Source organism: Chiroxiphia lanceolata, chromosome 1, assembly GCF_009829145.1.
Source record: "Chiroxiphia lanceolata isolate bChiLan1 chromosome 1, bChiLan1.pri, whole genome shotgun sequence".
In the NCBI taxonomy this organism is placed as follows: Eukaryota; Metazoa; Chordata; class Aves; order Passeriformes; family Pipridae; genus Chiroxiphia; species Chiroxiphia lanceolata.
Genome location: NC_045637.1, coordinates 107098878 through 107119894, shown reverse-complemented (window position 1 = coordinate 107119894; position 21017 = coordinate 107098878). Strand labels below are relative to the sequence as shown.

Below are 21017 nucleotides of genomic sequence, written 5' to 3'. Positions count from 1 at the left end.
TATAAAACCTGCAAAGTTGACTCAAAAACTGTTGTTCAGTCCTGCCCTTCCCAGGGATGATTCTGCTCTCCTTGAGTACCCGGAAGACATCCTCAGAAGCACTTTACACCAGCCTTTTCTAAAGAAACCTGCTTGCTTTTGTTTCTAGTGAAAATGAGGTGATTGTTCATGTGAAAGGCCGTGGTAATGGACTGGTTACTTGGCATGGCAGTCTGACAGCAAGCTGACTTACCTTGTACTCAGAACAGCACTCAAGTGGTCAGCAGTTATCCATGTACCCCAGATATGTTTTGATTCCAAGATGTCCTTATGGGACAGTATACCAGCTGCTCAGGGATGGTTCCTCTGGCAGTACAAGCATATCCAGTACGAAAAATACAGCAATTGTTACAGTAAAGTCAGGGTGAAGCAGCTGTGTCTCCCAGCTTGGGAAAGTTTTTGTTTCATGGACTCTCCCTTCAGAGTCAGAGAACTGCATTTGAAGAATGATCACTGCTCGTTTTGGTGTCACCTAAAGAAGTCACCTGGCAGTAGGTAGGTGAGTTTTGAAATGAAGTAGCACGATTGAACTTTCCTGTATCAACAACTAGAAGGAAGCAGCTTGAGACAAATGACTTTGCCTCTGGCTTACTGAGATGCAGGGACAGTCTAATACTGGCTGTCATGGTAGATTTCTCAAAGTTGATTTGTTCTTTGTGATAGAAGTGCTCAGAAAAACAACAAAATAATAGCAGAATCTAGACTTGAATGTGTTGAGCATTTAACTTGGCTAAACTAAGGTATCTCAGGCCTGGAGAAGTGTTTTCATATCATTCTTCTGTGTTCCTGGGAATCAGAAGTATTTGAACTGATCTGAGCAGCCAAACAAGCAAGAGAGCAGTTCACCCTGAGGTTTTCTAGTTTTGAAAAGCTGAATCTGTGAACTGTTGGAAACACAGCAATGTGGCTGTGTGGACTTACTTTGTTACATGTTTTCTTTTTATTGGGCTTGAAAATGAGATTTAAAAAGAGACTTGTTTCAAGAAGCAGATCTGAATGAAGAATCTAAAAGGAAAAAAAACCCAGCAAGCTGTTGACCAAACTGATTCCATTAGCTGCTTGTCATGTATCCATGACGAGCTTAGTAATGTTTTGATTGATGATTTATTGCTATCTTAACTTCAAAATACATTTTGTAAGAAAGATTTCCTGCCCTTTTTACCCATAGGGAGGCAGTTAATCTGTATTAGGTTGCTTAAAGCTCTGAAATATATAGATTGAAAAAAACAAAACCAAACTATTTCAGCTTTATTAAGAGTATTTTTCATTTTGTGCAAGGAACTTGGCACTATGTAATCAGGTTTCTATTAAATACCAAAAAGGTGAAAAAAATACAAAAAGGGGGGAAAATGAACATAACTCAGAATGTACTTATGATTTTTGGGGTTATTAGCTTTGTGAGGGTCAGGAGCCTGCAGAACAGTGTGATCAGGAGCTCATATTTTCACATGGCATGACAGTGCACATGCTGCCAGACTTAACATACAATTTAAGCATGTCTGTGGTTATCTATAGACATTTCTCACATGTACATGTCAGAGTCCAGGCTCTTTTGGATGTTCCACAGAGGGAGCTTTTCATGTTTAATCAAATTTACCTATTTGATATATTAAGCCATGATATGTGATTTGGATTTAGGAAAGTGATACAGCAGTACGCTGAAATCACAAAACAAGCACACTGTAGCAAGGGCAAGATACAGTGGAATCACACTACAAATGTGATTTCCATTAGTAGTTCCTATATTCTCCACCATGACAGTGCCCCCTCATTGCCAGAAAGTAATGTGGGCTGTGGCCAGCTCAAGCCAGTGGCTCGCTTCAGATTTCATTTTCTGGGCTGGCTGGCTCAGGAAGACAATTCTCCAGTAGTTATGTCATTGACAGGATTGCCATCAAAGAGAGGGAGCAGAAGGAAGAAGATGCTTTCTGAAACAATGTGGATTTCTGTTATTAAGAACTTCACTCTTTTTAAGCTGGCACATCACAGGCAGGAAACGATCAGCATCTGCACTTGACACCCCTGAAATTGAAGTTACACAGCCCCTGTGTTAAGACTTTACTTGAAGCCAGCAGATGCCCTTCTGAGAGGAATTATCCTTTTGGACTCATATCAAATGCTCTCCTGTTGCAAACTGCTGCCCATCAAGAGTATTTCTCAAAGCAAGGCAGGGTTTGGGACCACTGCAATCCAAGAGCATTCATGCTTCTGCTTATACCAGAGCTGCTTTCAAATGGAACAGAAATCTTTACACTGCAAAACTGAAGCTTGCTTTCCTTTTTGGTTTGGATGCTAGATGCCTCTTGGACTTAGAATAATGCTTTCCTTGTTGGGACACAGCCTTGCATGTAGATCTCCCAAGCCCCGTTCAATAAATTTGAGATAATGAATATTATGTTTGCATGCTCATTTACTATCTGCCAGACCATTCCCATTTCTATTTTCTGATTCCTTAATTAAGAGGGAAGGGGTTTGTCTTATATCAGCAAGGGGCCTGAAATATTACAAGACTAACTTCTCTAGTAACAGATGATTTTTAAGTGCTTTGCATGTATATTATTGCAGATACTGCCAGACAACAGTCATAAAACAGGTTAGCTGCCTTTTTCTGTTTCACTTTCAAGAAGCAAACAAAGTTAAAGCACTCACATTTCAACTAAATTAAGCTCCATCTTCTTTCACAATCACTTAACCCACTTAATTTTCTGCAGTAGAAATTGTATTCTGTTAGCAGATTGGTTAATAGGGAAACTCAGAGAATAAGTGGAAATTTTATTTTAGGAACTTGGGTTGGGTTTAGAAAAAGCTAAAATTATTCTTTTTATACTTTGATCAACAGAAGGAAAAAAGACCATTTGCTGTCATGTTAGTAGTTTAGTATGATACTAAATCCTCTCTTCTTCTTTCCTTCATCAAGATTCCAGCTTTATCTTCTACTATGTAAAACTGAACATAAAAGGAATGGTGCCTATCTAAAAAAACGGTCTGTAATAACTACTTGCTCAACATCTTTCAAAAACTTTATACAGGTCAGGCAGGTTAGCAAGCTGCAAAATGTTGCCATCTTCTGCAAAGTGTTCAGGAGGCAAAAGATGAGTCCTAAAAGCTTTGTAAATCACATGTTCCACAGTCCATTTCCATGTTTTTGAACCAGAGTCAGAATCTTCATTCTGAAATACAGGAGAAAAAGGACAAACAATTAAACAATTAAACTGAAGTTCTCTTTTACCAGAGAACATTCCTTAAAAAACTTTATAATGTAAGACTACAGCAACTGTAAAATTCTACTAGTATTAAAGAAGTTCATTCTATACAGTCAAGTTAATTTTAAGCTCTGTAAAGTAATTGCAGAATGGGTGAGTGTGATGGAATAATTAAGCAGGTATTTAGACACAGTCATTTTTCATTTATATGCATCCTTATTCTTCTATAGAAATATACCATAAAAATACATCCCAAACTCAGAGGCCAAGAACTCTTGTAATAATATAAAGTACACTGCAATGCCCAAAGTTAAAAGGTTCTCTCAATACCTATAATACCTCAGAAAATTTAAGCCACATTGTTTCAGAACCTTGCCACACTGCTACTTGATTCACTTCACTGAAAGAGCTGGGATTAGAAGTCTGTAGCTGAAAAAGCAGAAGTTTCCTAAAAGTTGTTAGTTGTCTGTTCATAGGACTAGTTACAGTATTCTTGTACCTGAGAGCTTGTTGGATTGGCTTCACCTATTATATACTGCTTTCTGATGGAGTAGAACATGGAAAGTTCTTTACTTAGGCTTTCAAAACACTCCTTTTCTTCATCCCAGTTTACCTGTTACAAGAAAAAGAAGTCATTTTACAGAATCTGGGTAGCAGTCAGAGACTTTGATAGAGAGTCTTAATATGGAAAAGTCACAATAATGTATTGGCCATTTTTGTGCTGATAAGGTAAAGGAATAGAACAAAGAAAGTGTAGGAGTGCAGGCTTTTAAATCAAAATACAGGCTCATTTAGTCAGGAGTTATGAATACAGAGGCAAAGCACAACTATTCAGTAACCATAGCAAAAGTGTCTGGAACACATAACAGTACATTTAAGCTGCACCAGAAACTGCAAAGGAAGGGCTGGAGTTGCTTAAATGTGAAGTAAAAAAAAGTAATTGCAAATTAATAAAATCACTGATATATATATATACCTCTGTGGCCAATCGAAGGATAAACATAGGCAGTCCTTCAAGCGGTGGAACATAGTTGTCTATCAGAAGTGGTAACCCAATAAGATTTCCTTCCTGCAAGGCAACATTGCTGCTTCAGTAAACAAAAAATGTTCTTTCTTGCAGTAAATGCATCAAAACTGTCACATACTGTAAGACTGATTCTTACCAAACTCAGTGAGCCTTAGGAGTAGCTGAAGCTACAAGTTTTTAAAGCCTGATGCCAGGCAGACATTGCAGGAAGAGGGTTACTGGCATTGTTTAACTTCACAAGGCATGGATTTAAGCCACTTGACTCAGGAAAACCTAAATTCAGCCTCTTCCTCTAGCTCTAGCCACTTACTACACAGATCCCACTTCCCAGGACAATATCCAAATGAAGTGCCTGGGCTTGATGAAGCTGTTTGCTTCCTTATAAATTAAGGGATGCACACCTTGTTGGTTAAAAGATCTGCATTCTAGTTACGGAAGCAATGACTAAACTGTGGATTGCCCACAGATGTTGCCCAGTCTCCCTCACTGGAGACATTCAAAAACTGTCTGAATGCAATCCTGTGCAATGTGCTCTAGGATGACCCTGTTTGAGCAGAGAGGTTGGACCAGATCATGCACTGGGAATGGGTTCCAACCTTACCCATTCTGTGACTTGGTAACTAGTTAAATATAAACTTACATATAAATATAAGTTTATATATGTAGCACCCTTCTTAAAGGCAGCATAAGTCTTGAGCATTTTTAATGAAAGGGGTAAGCCATCTAAATTGTACTGGAGCTAGTTCTTAGTGATACTAAGCATTGCAAACAAACTATTGCAGTTATCTGTTACCAAAATGTAAAATCATGGAATCATTTGGGTTGGAAAAGACCTTTAAAATCAAGTCCAACTGCAAGCCTAACGCTGCCAAGTTCACCATTCTTACTGTCTATTACTATAGCAGGAGTCACCTCATCAATTTCAAGAGAAAAATAATCCTTCAACATCTCAATCTTCTGTTTCAGAAACTCCACAATGTACTCAGCAAGCCCTTCTTTTGGGCCATCTTCTTCCGTCCAGCCACTTTCAGGATCCTCTAAAGCAAGCATTGAAAGTTCGTATAAAGGAGCTGGCTCCTAAAAATGGAGAAGGCAAAACTTTTGTTAACAAACAGCATGGTCTGTTGGAAATCTATAGCTTCTTTCTTCACATAATAACTAATTGCAATATGCCACATCTGCCCTGCAGAACAAACAGTTCTGTTTATCATAACCAGTCTAAAAAGGTTTTAATTTCTTTATGATAGTTCTGTGCAGTCCCCAATCCTGCCAAGTACTGCAATATTTGCAGGATAAATACTGGCAATCAACACTATATTTCTGTAGATTGTGTATTCAAATTAATTATTTGTCCTAATGTAATGAGCAACAGCAAAACTTGGTGAATATCTACAACTGGCACTAATAACAAGCAGCCAGGATGACAATTTAACAGTAGAAGACACAAAAAATTAAGGCTGTTCTACATTCTGTTCTTACTGTAAAAGAAACAAAACAATGCTCTTGTAGTGGACAATAACCAACCTGACTATGCAACCAAAACTATGCATTTGTCTGACAGGACAGACTTCTTTAAAAAAACCTTGTTATATAGGATGTAATGTAAAATTATACTTACAGATAACCTTAAGACTCCGAAGTTTGCAAAGTCATAAATAAGTATCTGGTAGAAGAGTTCTTGGCTAAATTGAAGCACAAAAATTAGTTGTATGGACAGGATCACGTATCTTCAAGTTACCATAATTAAGAAGGGAAAGTAAGAATCATCACGGAAACATCAGATGTACATATCCAGTCCTATTAATAAATATCTTGCTTTAACTACAGAGTTTAAAGATTCACATGTACTAACTAGATATTTAATCTATTTCTTGGTTTCTGACATCATCAGCCACACCGGTGCAGAAATGTTACATACTGAAGCATCCAACTAATATCAGTTTATTTCCTGATAACTTATATTTCAACTTCTTTACTCCTTTGTTGCACTTGCAAGAAATGCACAGGAGCTGGGAAATTGATAGACATGTCTGTCTCAAGTATATTCTCTGATTTGTTACAAAATTTATGTAGCTGGCCCTGTAAGGCTGCATATGCAAATTACCAACTTTGTGTTACAATCATGTCCTGCAGATACTCTTAACCCAACTGGATACAATGTTTTACAGGACTTTTCTGAACTTCTGCTTGCTCATCTTTATACAATGTGCTGTAGATGATCCTGAATCAGATCATGATAATGATCATAGATCATGGAGACAGATAAAGCAAGAAAAAGCCTTTTCCTTCCTTTTGCTTCTATGAGCACACAATACAGTAGCTGGCATTTTAACTACACTGATTCCCTGAAACTTCTCCAACGTGGGCCAGAATTGCTTCCACTGTTCTGAACTGAAGGCTTAAATCTTTAGCCTCATGACTTTTAGGATAGGCAACAAGCGAATGGTGTTGTTTTTCCTGTCATTTCCTTCCTTCTTCTAATTAGCTTCATAATTGGTACTTATTTCAGCTGCCAACAAGTCTAACAGCTTCTTTACCTGAGTTTTGTTGTATTGAGAAGGTACAGTTTTGTCTGATATTGGGCCAGAGCCCACTGTGGACTGACACAGCCAACAAAGGAGTGATCACGTAGCATCTCCTGAAGTTCTGAAACAACGCAGGAGTGTGGAAAAAACAAAAAGGATATAATTTCATAATTATATATAAATTCAGGATTTGCAACCCTGCTCTCATTTTTTCAGTTGAGTGGTGTCTTTTTAGCATTAAAGTCTCAGATTATTGTTCAGTCACTACTATAATCCTGCTCCTTCTTATAGGCCTGCCCTACCAGTTATTCACATGTTTTGAAATATTAATAATTTCCATGCACACTCATACTATTAAAGCATCTATGAGAACAGTTATATAACAGTTAAACTACAAATGCAAATTAAAAAAAAATAAAATTAAAATCCCTGTGTTTGAATAGCCTTCCAAAATTAATTTCCAGCCATAGGAGATTAGTAAGGGACAACTAACAAACTTCAAAGAAAACTGCAAATTTAAACCACTTTGCAACACAATCTAGTACTGTCAGATTAAATTCTGAAACTGTGATAGAATAGGTCCATAATTTATTTTTTTTCATAATTTTTTTATTTTTCTCTCACTAAGTAAGTTTTAGTATATATACATGAGAAGGCTGGGAAAGATATGAGAAGTCAGATTCCATAAAAGAGTTCATTTTAGGCATTCCACAAAGAAAATTCACTGGTTGCCATCCTTGGGAGTAGCTTCGTGACAGAAGCTCAGCATTGCAGTCACAGCATGTACAAAGCACTACACTACCCTAATTCCACTGGAAAAGGTAACACTGTCAGGAGAGATTTCTTTCTTTCCAAAGTCTCATAAGTATTTCTTACACATGTGAAGGCAAGACACAACTTAAGGGAGCTTCACAAGTTTTATTGTGTATTTTGAGACATTTTTGGATATTTTATGGCTCAGGGACAACTCTTTGATTTCAGTATTTAAGCAGTGACTATCAGATATGGAATTACTGGCTCAGAATTACCAGTCTTCTGCAAAATATTTTCTGAAGCACAAGTAAACTGTAAGTACATGCTTTTTAAAGTTCAAGACTTTTAGTAATTTATAAAAAAGTTATTTATTACAATAACAATTCTTACCAGAAAAGAGAACAATATTTTATCAGTTTCATCATTTTATGTAAGTGGGACAGATACAAATGAAAATGAAAAGCCAAAGCTTTTGTTAAAAGTTTGCTTAGCAGCACAGTGAACTGACTGAGCCTCCCTTTAAATACCTTTTTCCTCAGCAGTTCAAACAACCATAATGAGTTGCTGAAATAAAAATAATCTTGGGAAGCAAAAGGCTTGCTTACTTGCATGTCCCTGGTTACTGATTTCCTCCTGGAGAGTCAATACACTAGTCAAATTGATAATTCTTCTTCTAGGGGTGCAGGCAGCAGTCATGTCCTTTGTGGTGTCATCTTCCTCCATTTCTATGTCTGTGTCTTCCCGTGGTCTCTTTCTGCAATACCAAACCAAAAGGAATTAGGTCAATTCTCCTATCACTTAGGCAAAACACAGCAACAGAAGGGATGCTCAATTCACATGCTGTATGTTAACACAAGAAATGTAGACCGTTTCCCAGAGATTCCCAGAGTGACAGACCATTTTATTGTGCTTCTGAGGCATAATCTGTTAGGAAAAGGTAGTTCAGAATTTTAAGAGAATTTATGACACACTAATGCCAATCACATCAGACAATTGTTTAAGCACCAAGCAAACTGGCCTCTAAAGGACACATCAAAAAAATGTTGATATTTCTAATGATTTCTTTTTCATGATAATTTCTCTGTAGTACTGGGAAGGGGAAATCAGATTCCATCAGACGACTTTCGCCTCTTGTAACAGCTCCTGCAGGAGCTGTACTTTTATCTTTACTAGGTTAATCTCTGCAAAATTCAGTGATGTAGTTTCTCATGTAGTAGGATGAGGGGCCTCCAAAGAGAGACAGACCAACATGACATCCCTAAACTGATGTCATTATTTATACTGCTTCCTGCCTTTCAGTATGAATGGAAATCCCATTCCAGTTACAAAATTTATCACAAGTTATGTCATTTACAGTTCACAGATTAAGTTTAATTTCCCAACAACGTGTCATGAAGAGTTATTCTAGGAAATTTTTCCCTTCTGGAAAAGCAGAAGTCCAAAGAGATCAGAAAACCTACAGTTTCAGGGCCATGCTATGAAATAAACAGGTAGCCTTGCACCACCTCAGGAAAGATGAGACTTACCGAGAAGGCACTGTCTTGCGAGACAAGTGCCCACTCTCACTCAGCCCTCCAGGCTTCCCTATGTCCTCCTGAACATCAGCCATTTCAACCAGATCACTGACTTCTTCCATTTCAGCATCCTGTGGTCTGCTTGCACCCTCCGGAGGTCTTGCATCAACCTCTGTTGTCACTTCAGTGAGGCCTGTATTTGGGGGGTTGTTCACTGGCTGAAGAAAAGCATCCAATTTCTGCTCTCGGGAATCAGTGCGGACCATCTGATGTGCGTAAACTTTATCACCGGTTCCTTTGGTAACCACAGAAGAGTTGGCTGCTGATTTTACAACCTCACTGGAAGAACAGTCAGCCCCTGGAAGCAGTGTCTTCATTCAGACAGATACAAGGAAGCAAAGAGATTGAACAGCAAGAAAAAAAAAGAAAACAAAACCAGAGAGATCAGCCACACTTCTCACAGTATCTTACTGCTCAGAGGCAAGTTTGAAACCCCAAAAACACAGTGTCAAGTGCTTAAATAGCTTTGCATCTGCTATCTGCATAGAGTTAAGGTCATCATCTTAGCAGTTAAAATCATTAGTTAACATTCTTTTGTCTCAAAGGAAAAATAATTATTGTAATTCTTATACTATGCTCTACATAAAGAGAGATTAGAAAATCTTCCTGATTTTTTTCTGGTCAAATTAAAAGTGTTGTCAAATACACAGAACAGTTTCCTCAGTCACATCTTCACATAAACCAGGGCAGAATAAAAAACCAATTTACCACATGTGAAGGCCAACATACTTGCAAAATCAAGAAGACTGGTCAGGTACTTGACATAAAAGTATTTAAAATGTTTTCATAGTTTTTTTCTCTCTTTTGCTTCATTGTTAACATTGGTACACTAAAGCAATTTCATCCCTGAAATAGAGAGCAAAGATCTCAAGGTACCAGTAGAACATTGATGATTACCAATCCCTGCATAGACTGTACTACTGAACAGAGTAAATGTATCCCTGATGGTTAAAATAGTGCAGAGCTGCAGTCACTTCACATATGTTCTCACCTGAGTGAAGTACATCCTTGAAGAATTAGAGCCCAATAACTTACTCTCTACATGCTGTAGAGAGTACATATGTAGACTGTACATATGTTCTCACCTGAGTGAAGTACATCCTTGAAGAATTAGAGCCCAATAACTTGCTCTCTACATGCTGTTGCACACGCTCTAGAATACTGTCTTCATGAAGAAAATGGACCTCATGTTTTGTAGGGTGCACGTTCACATCTACATTTTGGGGAGCTATTTCCAGACTGAAAAACATTTTAAAAGAAGTTAACCTAAAATATCCCATAGATGGCAGAGAGAGCACAAATTGGTTCAGTACAAAATTTCTCCAGCTTGGGGGCATTGCTCTGTGCAAAGAAGTCAAAAAGATTCTGAACCCTGCTAAAGTTACATTACAGTCAGATTTGTTTAGTACATTAAAAAATAATTAATCTGAAGGACTCTACTCCAAACTCACCAAAATCAGCTTAAACCAATAAGCTTAAACCAATTTCTCTATTTTATAACTACAAAAACCTGTTTTTAGAAATATCTTTTACTTGCGGTGTCTCACGAATTAATATGAAAGGACTTCAGTTGAAGTTACAGACATGCACTACTTCTAAAAATAAGGTCTGTCTTCTTAAGATTTAATGTGATTTAATTATCTCCTGTCTGGTGATTAATTACCTCAGTGCAGTGCTTAACATCGTTATCAGGTTTTTCTAAACCTACTCAGCCTACCTACATCCTACAAGATAGTATTAACAGGCTACTTCTTCCTATTACTTTACCTTAAGTATAGGAATGGATGGGTACTTTTTGGCAAATAAGCAGCGTACACAGTTTCTATGGCTTTCCGCAAAGCGGCTGACTCTACCAACCGATCTGAAACACAGAACAAAAGGCTATTTCCAAAGAGCCCGGCTGAAATACACTGCACAGCGCCCAACCATTCCTTCACACCAACACCTCTACGCTTGGTATCTTCAAAGGGTATCTGTTATACCCATTTTTCCCCCAAGGCCTATTTATTCTTCATATAAAACCAGGAATAGACAGTATTGTCTTAGTGTGCTTTGTAAGATTTTTTTCCACAAATACCAGAATAACCAAACTACCTTTTTATTATTTCAATACAGTCAAGGTTTCTTGCATCTCAGGTCAGTGTTCTTACAGAATGAAGAGACCACTCTGTGTAAGTTAGCAGGACACAGTCATTACCTTGATACTCCAAAGCTTAAGTTTCTTTAGGCCCAGTTTTAGCTGCTTTCATTATTTAGAGTGCAAAGCATGATGCACATTACAAAACTAAAAACATTTTAAGATCTACAAGTAACTGAAATACTTATTCTTCAAAATGTGTTTAAGAAGGCTTATACATTCTGTAGGTTTGCAGAAAGTTTTGTCCTTATGATTATGTAAGCAACATACCACTGTACAAAATGCTGTCTTTTTTTTTCCAACTTACGGTTTATGAAGAGTAAAAATATACATTTCTTCACAGAGTAGTTTGCATTCGTGATGTAACCTTTCATTTTAAAGGCCAGATTTGCATCTTCACAGCCCACTTCTATCAGTTCTCTATAAGTTTGACAGAAACAAACAAAAAATTAATTCTTCTGTTGATGCAAATTTCTAACAGTACTCACAAGTAGCAATATACTGATCTATATTCTATTGATATCACAGTAATGAAAACATTAAAATTATTTGAGAATTCAAATATTCATTGCTAGGCCACAACAATTATTTAACCTGAACTGCATTGTTTCTTCTTCCTAAGTAAATGTAAACTACTAATGTTGTATGATTAGAGTCTGTAAAACTACTCCCATTATCTTTTTAATACCATATCACAGTATTCATAATATTATAATTTATTGATAATTCTAATATGCATTTCTCTGTGTAAGTCATTGACAGTGACAAGGACACTTCAAAATTGTCAGTAGCCAGGGGAGAACACATTTTTTTCTTGGACTTCTCCGTCTGCTTTTGTAATCTAATATTTCTTGATGAGCTGTTAAGAAGTCATTAAAATGTGAAAACTTTTCTCTTTCTCATGCACACAGATCCTAACATTAACTATTTTCATAACAGTTTTAATAATTTTCATGATTCATTAGTTAAGGAAATCCACTTTGGTAGTTTGTGAGCACAACTCTCTAACAAGGCATTATGCCAACTTCTAAATTTAACACAGAAAAGACTTAAGGACTACCTGCTTTCAATTCAACCTCAATATATACCGAGCACCATTTTTATCATTGATTTTTATCAATGTGTTCATTTTTAAGTCAAAATAACATCATTTTCAACTGGGTAAAATAAAATTTTGCTTGAAAACAAATGACCAAAGCATTTAAGTTGACATGGACTGTACTGAACTGTATAAAGGAAAAATTGTATCAAAAGAGCATCCGTAGTAGATAAAAACAAATGTATAACAAAGAAATAAAAACAACACCACGAACTTTAATACTAACCAGCCTCTCTAGTTCACTGTGTTTCCTAAAGGTGCTTCCATTAAAAGTTACAGTCATTATATCTGTGTGACTTTGGTAACAGAATCAAAGTGACACCCAAGTATTTGTGGGACAAATCCATTCAATGAACTCTTCACAGCTGAATGTGAAAGAGAGATTTTTTCCTAAAGTGACAGATATGTCTCAAAAGATGATTGGTTTTATTTGGTTTTAACTTTTCTGTCTGATTTACACAGCCTTAGCTAATGCAGCTTTTCTCAAAATAAGAAACCATAAGATTTTAGAAAAACTACGGTGAGTAGCTTTAAAATTTATCAGATAGCAGACTGGTAAGAAGCAATAAGATTTTCAAGGCACAGGAAGAGCCTAGGAACTTGTAGAGAAAACAGGTTCAACTTGCTGGTTTTGCACAAGCATGCAGAAAGTTACAAGCAGATGGTTCCCTTTTCGTGCATTAAAGGAAAACTTTGTGACTTCCCTCTTCCCTTCAGTACAGAAATAAAAGCTACAAGAGCTCTTGTTCTTCAAGAGAGGGGAGAGCTCTCTTATTGCAGCACTCTCTCTTCTCTGCAATTGACCTCAAAGGAAACCAGGAAAGTTAGCACAACCCACGGTCTTTAAAAGAAAAAGGGAGGGTGATTCACTAGAAAACTTTATGTCAAAAGTAAACTTGACATCAACATACCTGCTAACGGCATTTCCAAAGATGGACCTAATGTTGTCCACTGTTGAGGCGTTGGATAGGGTTCTAACATCTGACACGGTATCACCTTGCTAAAGAGAACAAAAATGAGTATCAAACAATTCACATTTCTGGCTGAAGTTTTAGAAATACTTTAAACTAAACAATAGCATTTCTAAAACAAAGACATGGAACGTAACACCATAATAATGCTTTCGTATTCTTATTTACTTATTTATGCTTAAAAAGGCAATAGATGGTAAATGGCACGGGTTTACAAGATTTGCTAGAGCACATCAGACCCATTCAGGCTAGTAACTCCATCTTGGAAAACGAGGAACACACACAGTTCAGTAAATAATTATCAACAACACCACAAAACAAAGGCAATCTACCCTCATCCTCTTTCATACACTAATTTGTAGTCAGAGTCTCAAGAGAAGCTGAAACAGCTCATAAAGCTAAACCAAAACATAACATTGACCACACAGAAAATTTCAAACTCCTGACAAACTTTTCTTTTTTACTTCTAACTGATGTGCTTTCTATCCAAACTGCACCAATGTACAGTTCAACATTTTTTAGTACATGGGAAGGCTCTGTGTGCTATTCCTGTTGCAAAAGATGCAGTGCAAATTTTCAGATATACGTATTATGTATATATACACAGACACACAGTCAAGTTATAAAGACTTTATCTACACACCTTTTTAACTGAAAAGCTGATGCCTGAGTTATGGATGGCATACCTGAAAAACAGGTAAACATAAGTCTGCAGTATGTGAAAGAAAAGATTATTTGCCCTGATTGCTGAAAAGCAGCTAGTAATGGGCACAAGCAATTTCACTTCCTATTAGACAGTAATGCTATTTGAGCCAAACTGAGCTTTTGTAGACTGAACTACTATAAAAATTAACTGTCTTCTATTTATAACTCACCTGTAACCATATGAAATTCAAGGATCAGATTAGCTTATTTCTCAAAATAAAGGATCAACTTCTACAGACCTGGTTAGTTCAGTTTCACTACATAGGTTTAACTAAATAAAACTAGCAAAATGTCCTCAATATAACAGACTCAAGTCTCAACTACTATGGAGAAGGATCTGAATAATGGCTAGCTTGCCCTCCTAACTTCCCCTACCCAGATGGTTCAGCTGTCTGTGATCTCAGGGCTGAGTTCTGATACACTACAGCTGCATAACCTTGGCTCAAACTTTTAGGGAAGTGAATGCATTGTGAGAAAAAAACACACCACAGAACCTTGCAAGATGAGAAATGTAAAAATGCAGACAGAGAATAGACTGCGACTGGGAATTCAAAAATTCAAGAGAAAAAAAAAAAACAAAATTAAATAATAGAAAAATCCTAATGAGAAAAACAAAATACCAATGAGCTGGAAGCCTGTACCTCAGCAAGACTTTAGATCATGCTGTTCCACACAACAGCAGGACCTGATTCTCCACCTCCTGACTGGTCTGCCTGACCAGTAAAGACTCTTTAAACAGCTCATTCGGGAAACAGGCTAACTCCTGGCGTACAGTCTTGCTACTCTTTGCTACCTTTTGAGTTTTCTGAAACTGTGAGGCAGTTCTTTTGTTTAGATTGTGTAGATACGGCTTGCAAAGCCTCTGCACATGGCAAAAAATGCAACCAAGGGGCCCAGGAAGGGAACACCCAGTAGCTAAAGTGATATTACTCTTTTTTGTGGATGTGAAATTGCCATTCAGCTATTTTGAATTTCGCCAAATCTCAATGCTCCTGTGCAGTTTTTACATGGATTCTATTTAGCCCAAATGCATTTAGAGTTCAAGTCTATCACCATTTCTTTGCTGGAATTCTTACAAATAATTAATAGTCATGGGTAGAATACACTGTTTCTCTTCTGGATTTTTCATATCAAATTGGATGGACTGTTATCTGACACTGCACACTAACAAATAGTTAAAAAAAAAGCCTAACAACAAAACCACCACCACCACCAAAAAAAATTACACCAAACACACACCTGCCAGTCCCTCTGAAAAACCCCATACTTCCACCACAGCAGTATACAAAATTGGAGCTTCCTATTTTAGTTTACCTGCTAACAACTTCTAGTATTTTTGCATATTCTTCATTTGGATTTTTTAAAGCTTTTCTCCTTGTATTTACATTGTAAAAGAGATCTTCAACCTACAGAGGGAAAGATCACAATTACAAATAATTTTAAAAATCCTCTCTTACTATATAGTTAATCTAAATCCATCTTATTAATTTTTTTATATATAAATTTTATGAGAATACTTTAGTTTATGAAGGATCAACATTCAATTTATTCCTTACCATCTAGATTCACTTAACAAAATGCAAATCAACAGAAACACATGCTTTCAAGTATTTTGGTACATCAGTATTTTCACCAATAATAACTCTACAGCTCCCTTTTCAGTGAAAGTAATATACCTTCTACCAAAGATGACAATAGATTCCCTGATTACACCGTGTTTTAATGAAATGCTAAAACAGTTGCTGCACTCAAGGCTGTTAATGTAATTAGAACAGCAACTTAAACTGTACATTTTCACTATTTATTTAAACAACATGCAAATTATTTTTCTGCTATACTGAGAAAGGCAGAAATTTAAAGTCCAGCTTCTTTTTAAGACACATTATCCTAAACATTGACACGTGAAGCTTGCTGGGTGTATGCTCCCACAGCAGAGACACATCTGCAGACTCCTAGGCCAGACTTCCCCTTCCCACTGCACACTGTGCAAAATGCATACTCCTTCCCAGTCTGATCTCCTTATTCTTCATAATCCTAATGCCAATCCTAATCCCAACTCACATTCAAGTCTTGCTATGATATATGAAAGATATGACTGGAAAACAAAGCTATGACTGGAAAACAGTGGTTTTGCAGTTTCCTGCGCCATCTCTCATCTTCTCACTGTGGCTCACACAGTGTAGACCACTCTCCACATTCCCAGCTTTTTGTAAACCCTAACTATCCATTGAGGTTTTCAGCAGTCCAGACAGACTATGAAATATTTCTGACAGTAAATGACTATGCTGTCCTCAGAAGGAAGAAGGAAAAAAAAAAAGGATCTTCTGAAATTTACCTTGCTGCCTTTGGTGAAGAAAACAAGACCAAAAACCCAACGAAACCAAACAACATATTTTACAAGGTGATACTGTCACATATCTTACAACAAAATTGGTGCAAGCCCAACCACCAGGGAACAGAAAAGAGACAAGAGAAAACGGGCACAAAGCCTACTGTGATCTGAGTTCCTTGGTTTCCAGCACAGGGTTTCGGAGGGGCTTTAATTTTTCCATCACTGTAAGTAGCTCTAGGCAGAAAATAAAAAGTTGTCAAACATCTAGATTTAGAGGAGGGCAGACACAGACAGATGATGACAATGGAATAAGACAAAAGAAATCCCGTTATCATCACACTCCTCCCAGCAAAGAATTGGGCCATTGAGAATTAATCCCTCCCCCCACCTTTCTGCTAGAGGAAAACTGTTTTCATTGATTTTAAGAGCCAGAGGGGCAGTGGGGGAGTGGGAATAACAGAAGTGGAAAAGGGGCAGATAATAACATATGCGTATTTAAATTGTATAACTGAGACTTTTCCTGTAAAGGCAGGATTGTTGCATTCTATCTTTCTTCACAAAATGAGACATGGCCTAGTAACAATTCTTCCACTAGACTTTACACTTCCGTTACACCAACAAGAAGTTCTTGACTTTACTGTAAGACCAGTTCCATTCTGACTGTAACAGGACTTGGAGCATAGATTTCTGACCTATATAGGTCTTTCAGCAAGTTATACAGAGGCATAGTTTCACACAAATTGTGAAATTTTATCCTGAAATGGAGGTAAAGTGTTTATCCTCTATTAGCTGCTGAAGTAGAATCCCCTTTAAGATTCCCTGACCCCCAACCCCAACTTTTAAAATACATTGTTTAGCTAAAGCTTACCTTTACAATTTGGGAAAAAAAATCACTCAAACCATGTTTTCTCACATTCTTTTTTGTAACTACCCTTACTCTACCCTCCTCCTTAATAAGAGCACTGCAAAGAGATACATCTGTTTGTTATTCCATGCAGCAGAAGTCACATGGATCATAGGTAGCATACCTGAATGCACACTTAGCATCAGCTGTTTTAGTTGTTACTGTAACATGGGCAACATGACTGATGCTCGCCAATGCCTAGGAAAGGAGAAAGCATCTTTGTAAACCTTGCTCTGGAGAACACTGAGGTGTGTACACACTTTAAACAGTGTGGCTAAATTTTGATATGCCACTTGCAAGTAATTAATAAAAAACCTTAAAAGCAAATTGCAGGTCAGTAAAGCTTTAACAAACTTTAATACCTGTAATGCTGACTTTTATCTGGGGACCTTCTTCTGGCCTTTCTAACATTTCGTTACCTCTTAAAGTGCAAGTGGTTAACCATGTAACATAACTAAAAGAAATTTGCAAATTTATTACAGCTGGGCGCTTTTCTTTCTTCCATGTTAACAAAAAAACAGCTGGAAGGTTTTAGCTCTTATTTCTTCATCTTGACCCAAGTTCTTATCTTGACTGTAGGTAATACTACAGAGTTAGGTAACAATGGTTTTCCTGGAAAACTCAATGGACAAGTCTGCACAGATGCAACCAGCCTCAGGACCAGATTCCACTGGCTGTGGAAATTATTATGGTGCAAGTGTGTGAGGAGAGGACTTATGCAGCCTACCCTTTGGAGTATGCAAGGATCTACGTATCTGAGCACAGGTAACATACGTATATATCTTGTTGTTCACCTGGTGCGGAAAGCTAAACTCATCCATGGCTGTTCTTCCAGAGAAGCTTAGATACAGTCTATGAGAATATGAAGAACTCGTATATCTGAGAGTATATCTGATAATAACTTTATTTAATAGCAAAAGCAAAGGAAGACAAATGTACATTTCAAACATCTAATTTTAAGTGTGGTTTTAGAACAAATGTCTGACATCAAAGATTCACCTTTCACTCAGATTTTTCATTGCCTTTTACCTGCAGCATTTGAGAAAAGAAGCCTTGTTTTACTTCAAAAAAAAAATCTTATTCCAGAAAGTAAGAAGAATATATACCTCTCCCTAGGCATCCATCTAATATTGAAAGACAAAAAAATGTATTTTGAACTATATTCACATGGCAGACTCTTGGAAAACAGAAGCTTCTATTAAGAGTACTGGGAATGAGACAGTATGTACACCCCACTACAGCAGGATAGCAACAACGAACAGTTTCAAAACACTGATGAAGAGCTCACCTCGCCCCTAAAACCATATGTAGAAATACTAGCCAAATCTTCAAATTTTTGCAGTTTACTGGTAGTAAATCTCTCACACACAATGTTCAGATCTTCTTTCTATGGGAAAGAGACAAGCAACAGTCACTTTGCAAGTTTTTCAAGATCAAAAACACTTATAACTTGAAATAATTTTTTAAAGGTCATATTAAACACCAACATACAGCTGTCAAGTTTATTTACTTACTCTGATACCACAGCCATTATCTTGGACCTGGATGAGCTTCAAACCACCTTCTTTAACTATTACCTGGATACTTGTAGATTTAGCATCCAAACTGCAGAAACCAAAAAAGCATTTTAAAGAATAAAGGACTACATGACGATTTAAAATTTATTTTTTCTCATACAAATGATAATTTGTTTCTACCCATCACTCATACTGGAATTCATTCTGTTACGTGTGAATCTTTACTGTCTCCTTCCTTTTTAACTACAGTGATACATAATTCTAAATCACCATCCACGATACTTATGAAGAACTTTCAGAAATTTAAAAACTAAGGAGGTACATAGGCCAATACATAGATCTACTCTCCCCACTACTGAAACCTACAGCAGAATCTGCTGCTTGTTTTCACACAGCTGATACAGCTCACTGCACTGGACAGAGTTCTGTTTAATATCTTTATTTATGATCTGGACAAGAGGATTGCAGATCCTCAGTTTTGCAGATGACACCAAGTTGGGTGGGAGTGTTGATCTTCTGGAGGGCAGGAAGCCTCTACAGAGGGATCTGGATCAATGGGCCAAGGCCAATCCTATGAGGTTCAATAAGGCCAAGTGCTGGGTCCTGCACTTGGGTCACAACAAGCCCAGACAGTGCTACAGGCCAAGGGAAGAGTGGCTGGAGGCCTGTTGGAAAAGGACCTGGGAGTGCTGGTCAACATCCGGCTTAACACGAGCCAGCAGTGTGCCCAGGCGACCAAGATGACCAATGTCATCCTGGCTTGTATCAGGAATAGTGTGGCCAGCAGGACCAGGGGAGTGATTGTCCCTCTCTATTTGGCACTGGTGAGGCTGTACCTCAAGTACTGTGTCCATTCTGGGCCCTTCAATACAAGGACATTAAGGTGCTAGAGCAAGTCCAGAGAAGGACAACGGAGCTGGTGAAGAGTCTGGAGCACAAGTGTGATGAGGAGCAGCTGAGGGAGCTGGAGTTGTTTAGCCTAGAGAAACAGAGGCTCAAGGCACATCTTATCACTCTCTACCCGAAGGGAGGTTATGACAAGTTGGGGGTTGGTCTCTCCTCCCAAGGAACAAGCAATAGGACAAGAGGAAAGGGCCTCAAGTTGGGCCAAGAGAGGTTTAGATTGGATATTAGGATAAATGTCTTCATGAAAAGGGATGCCAAGCATTGGAACAGGCTGCCCAGGGAAGGGGTGGAGTCACCACCCCTGGAGGTATTCAAAAGACATGTAGATGTGCTGCTTAGGGACATGGTTTAGTGGCGGACTTGGCAGTGTTAGGTTAATGGTTTGACTCAGTGATCTTAGTGGTCTTTTCCAACCTAAATGATCCTATGAATTCCTAACTTGGCACTGAAAGCAAACGATTCATAAGTTTCTCAAACAAGAACGAAGCACACCGAACACAAACGCGAACACTGCCCTGCCGTGCGCTCAGTACGGGCACACACAGGCACTGCCCCTCCTCAGCACCCGAGCCCCCGCCCGCCCCTCGCTACACGCCGCGACGCACGGCCGGCCCTCGCCGGGGGCACGCCCCGCGTTACCAGTTCTCGATCATCTCCTTGATGGCGTTGGCCGGCCTCTGGATGACCTCGCCGGCCGCGATGCGGTTCACCACGGCCTCATCCAGCCGCCGAATCACGCCAGCCATCAGTGCGGGGACAGGCGCGCTGCCCCGGCCGCCGCCGCGCGGGGAGCGGCGCGGGAACGCGCCGGGGGCGGGGAGCGGCGCGGGGGCGCGCAGCGCGGGAGGGAGCGCGCCCCCTGCCGGCGGGAGGGCGCGCGGCGTGCGGGTCCTGCTGCCCTGGCGCTGCCGCGTCTGGGGCCCGGGAAGGGGTGGCCGGGACCCCGCTGTGGGTGGCCACGGCCCCTAGGGGCGATGTATGTCGGACCTGCGGGCCCTGGTGGACGACAAGCTGCCCGTGAGCCAGCAGCGTGCCCTTGTGGCCAAGAAGGCCAATGGTGTCCTGCGGTGCATTAGGAGGAGCATTGCCAGCAGGGCGAGGAAGGTGATCCTGCCCCTCAGCCCTGGTGAGGCCACATCTGGAGTCCTACGTCCAGTTCTGGGCTCCTCAGTACAAGAGAGACATGGAGCTCCTGGAGTGGGTACAGCGGGGAGGGCAACAAGGATGACTGGGAGAGTGGAGCATCTTCTTATGAGGAAAAGCTGAGGAAGCTGGGCCCGTTCAGCTGTGGGAAGAGATGACTGAGAGGGGCCCTCATTAAAGTG

At 38.9% G+C, this 21017-nt stretch overlaps 1 protein-coding gene across 3 annotated transcripts; it reads right to left on the bottom strand.

The window, feature by feature from the left end:
- Positions 1-1271: 1271 nt before the first annotated feature.
- MLH1 (mutL homolog 1) lies at positions 1272-20480 on the bottom strand. Of its 3 annotated transcripts, XM_032694544.1 has the most exons (12): positions 20332-20480; positions 18784-18874; positions 18558-18656; positions 17394-17467; positions 16527-16599; positions 15348-15439; positions 13972-14014; positions 13269-13357; positions 11566-11678; positions 10889-10982; positions 10207-10360; positions 9947-9967 (listed from the first exon to the last, which is right to left on the bottom strand). In XM_032694544.1, exons 1-12 carry the CDS (start codon positions 20436-20438, stop codon positions 9962-9964), a joined length of 1035 nt encoding a protein of 344 aa, XP_032550435.1. In that variant the 5' UTR covers positions 20439-20480; the 3' UTR covers positions 9947-9961. The 3 variants fall into 3 exon arrangements, with proteins under 3 accessions (XP_032550416.1, XP_032550425.1, XP_032550435.1); XM_032694525.1 differs by lacking the exons at positions 9947-9967; positions 10889-10982; positions 13972-14014; ... (4 more) ...; positions 18784-18874; positions 20332-20480 and adding exons at positions 1272-3209; positions 3742-3855; positions 4219-4311; ... (3 more) ...; positions 8153-8301; positions 9074-9432; XM_032694534.1 differs by lacking the exons at positions 9947-9967; positions 10207-10360; positions 10889-10982; ... (7 more) ...; positions 18784-18874; positions 20332-20480 and adding exons at positions 1272-3209; positions 3742-3855; positions 4219-4311; ... (4 more) ...; positions 9074-9432; positions 10113-10182.
- Positions 20481-21017: the final 537 nt, after the last annotated feature.

Coding starts and splice junctions, on each gene's coding strand:
- MLH1 (XM_032694525.1), bottom strand. CDS start 11,591: ATGTATATTTTTACTCTTCATAAACC. Junction 8,302..9,073: donor CGCAAGACAGTGCCTTCTCG/GTAAGTCTCATC, acceptor TTGGTATTGCAG/AAAGAGACCACGGGAAGACA. Junction 3,210..3,741: donor CCAATCCAACAAGCTCTCAG/GTACAAGAATAC, acceptor CCTGTATTTCAG/AATGAAGATTCTGACTCTGG.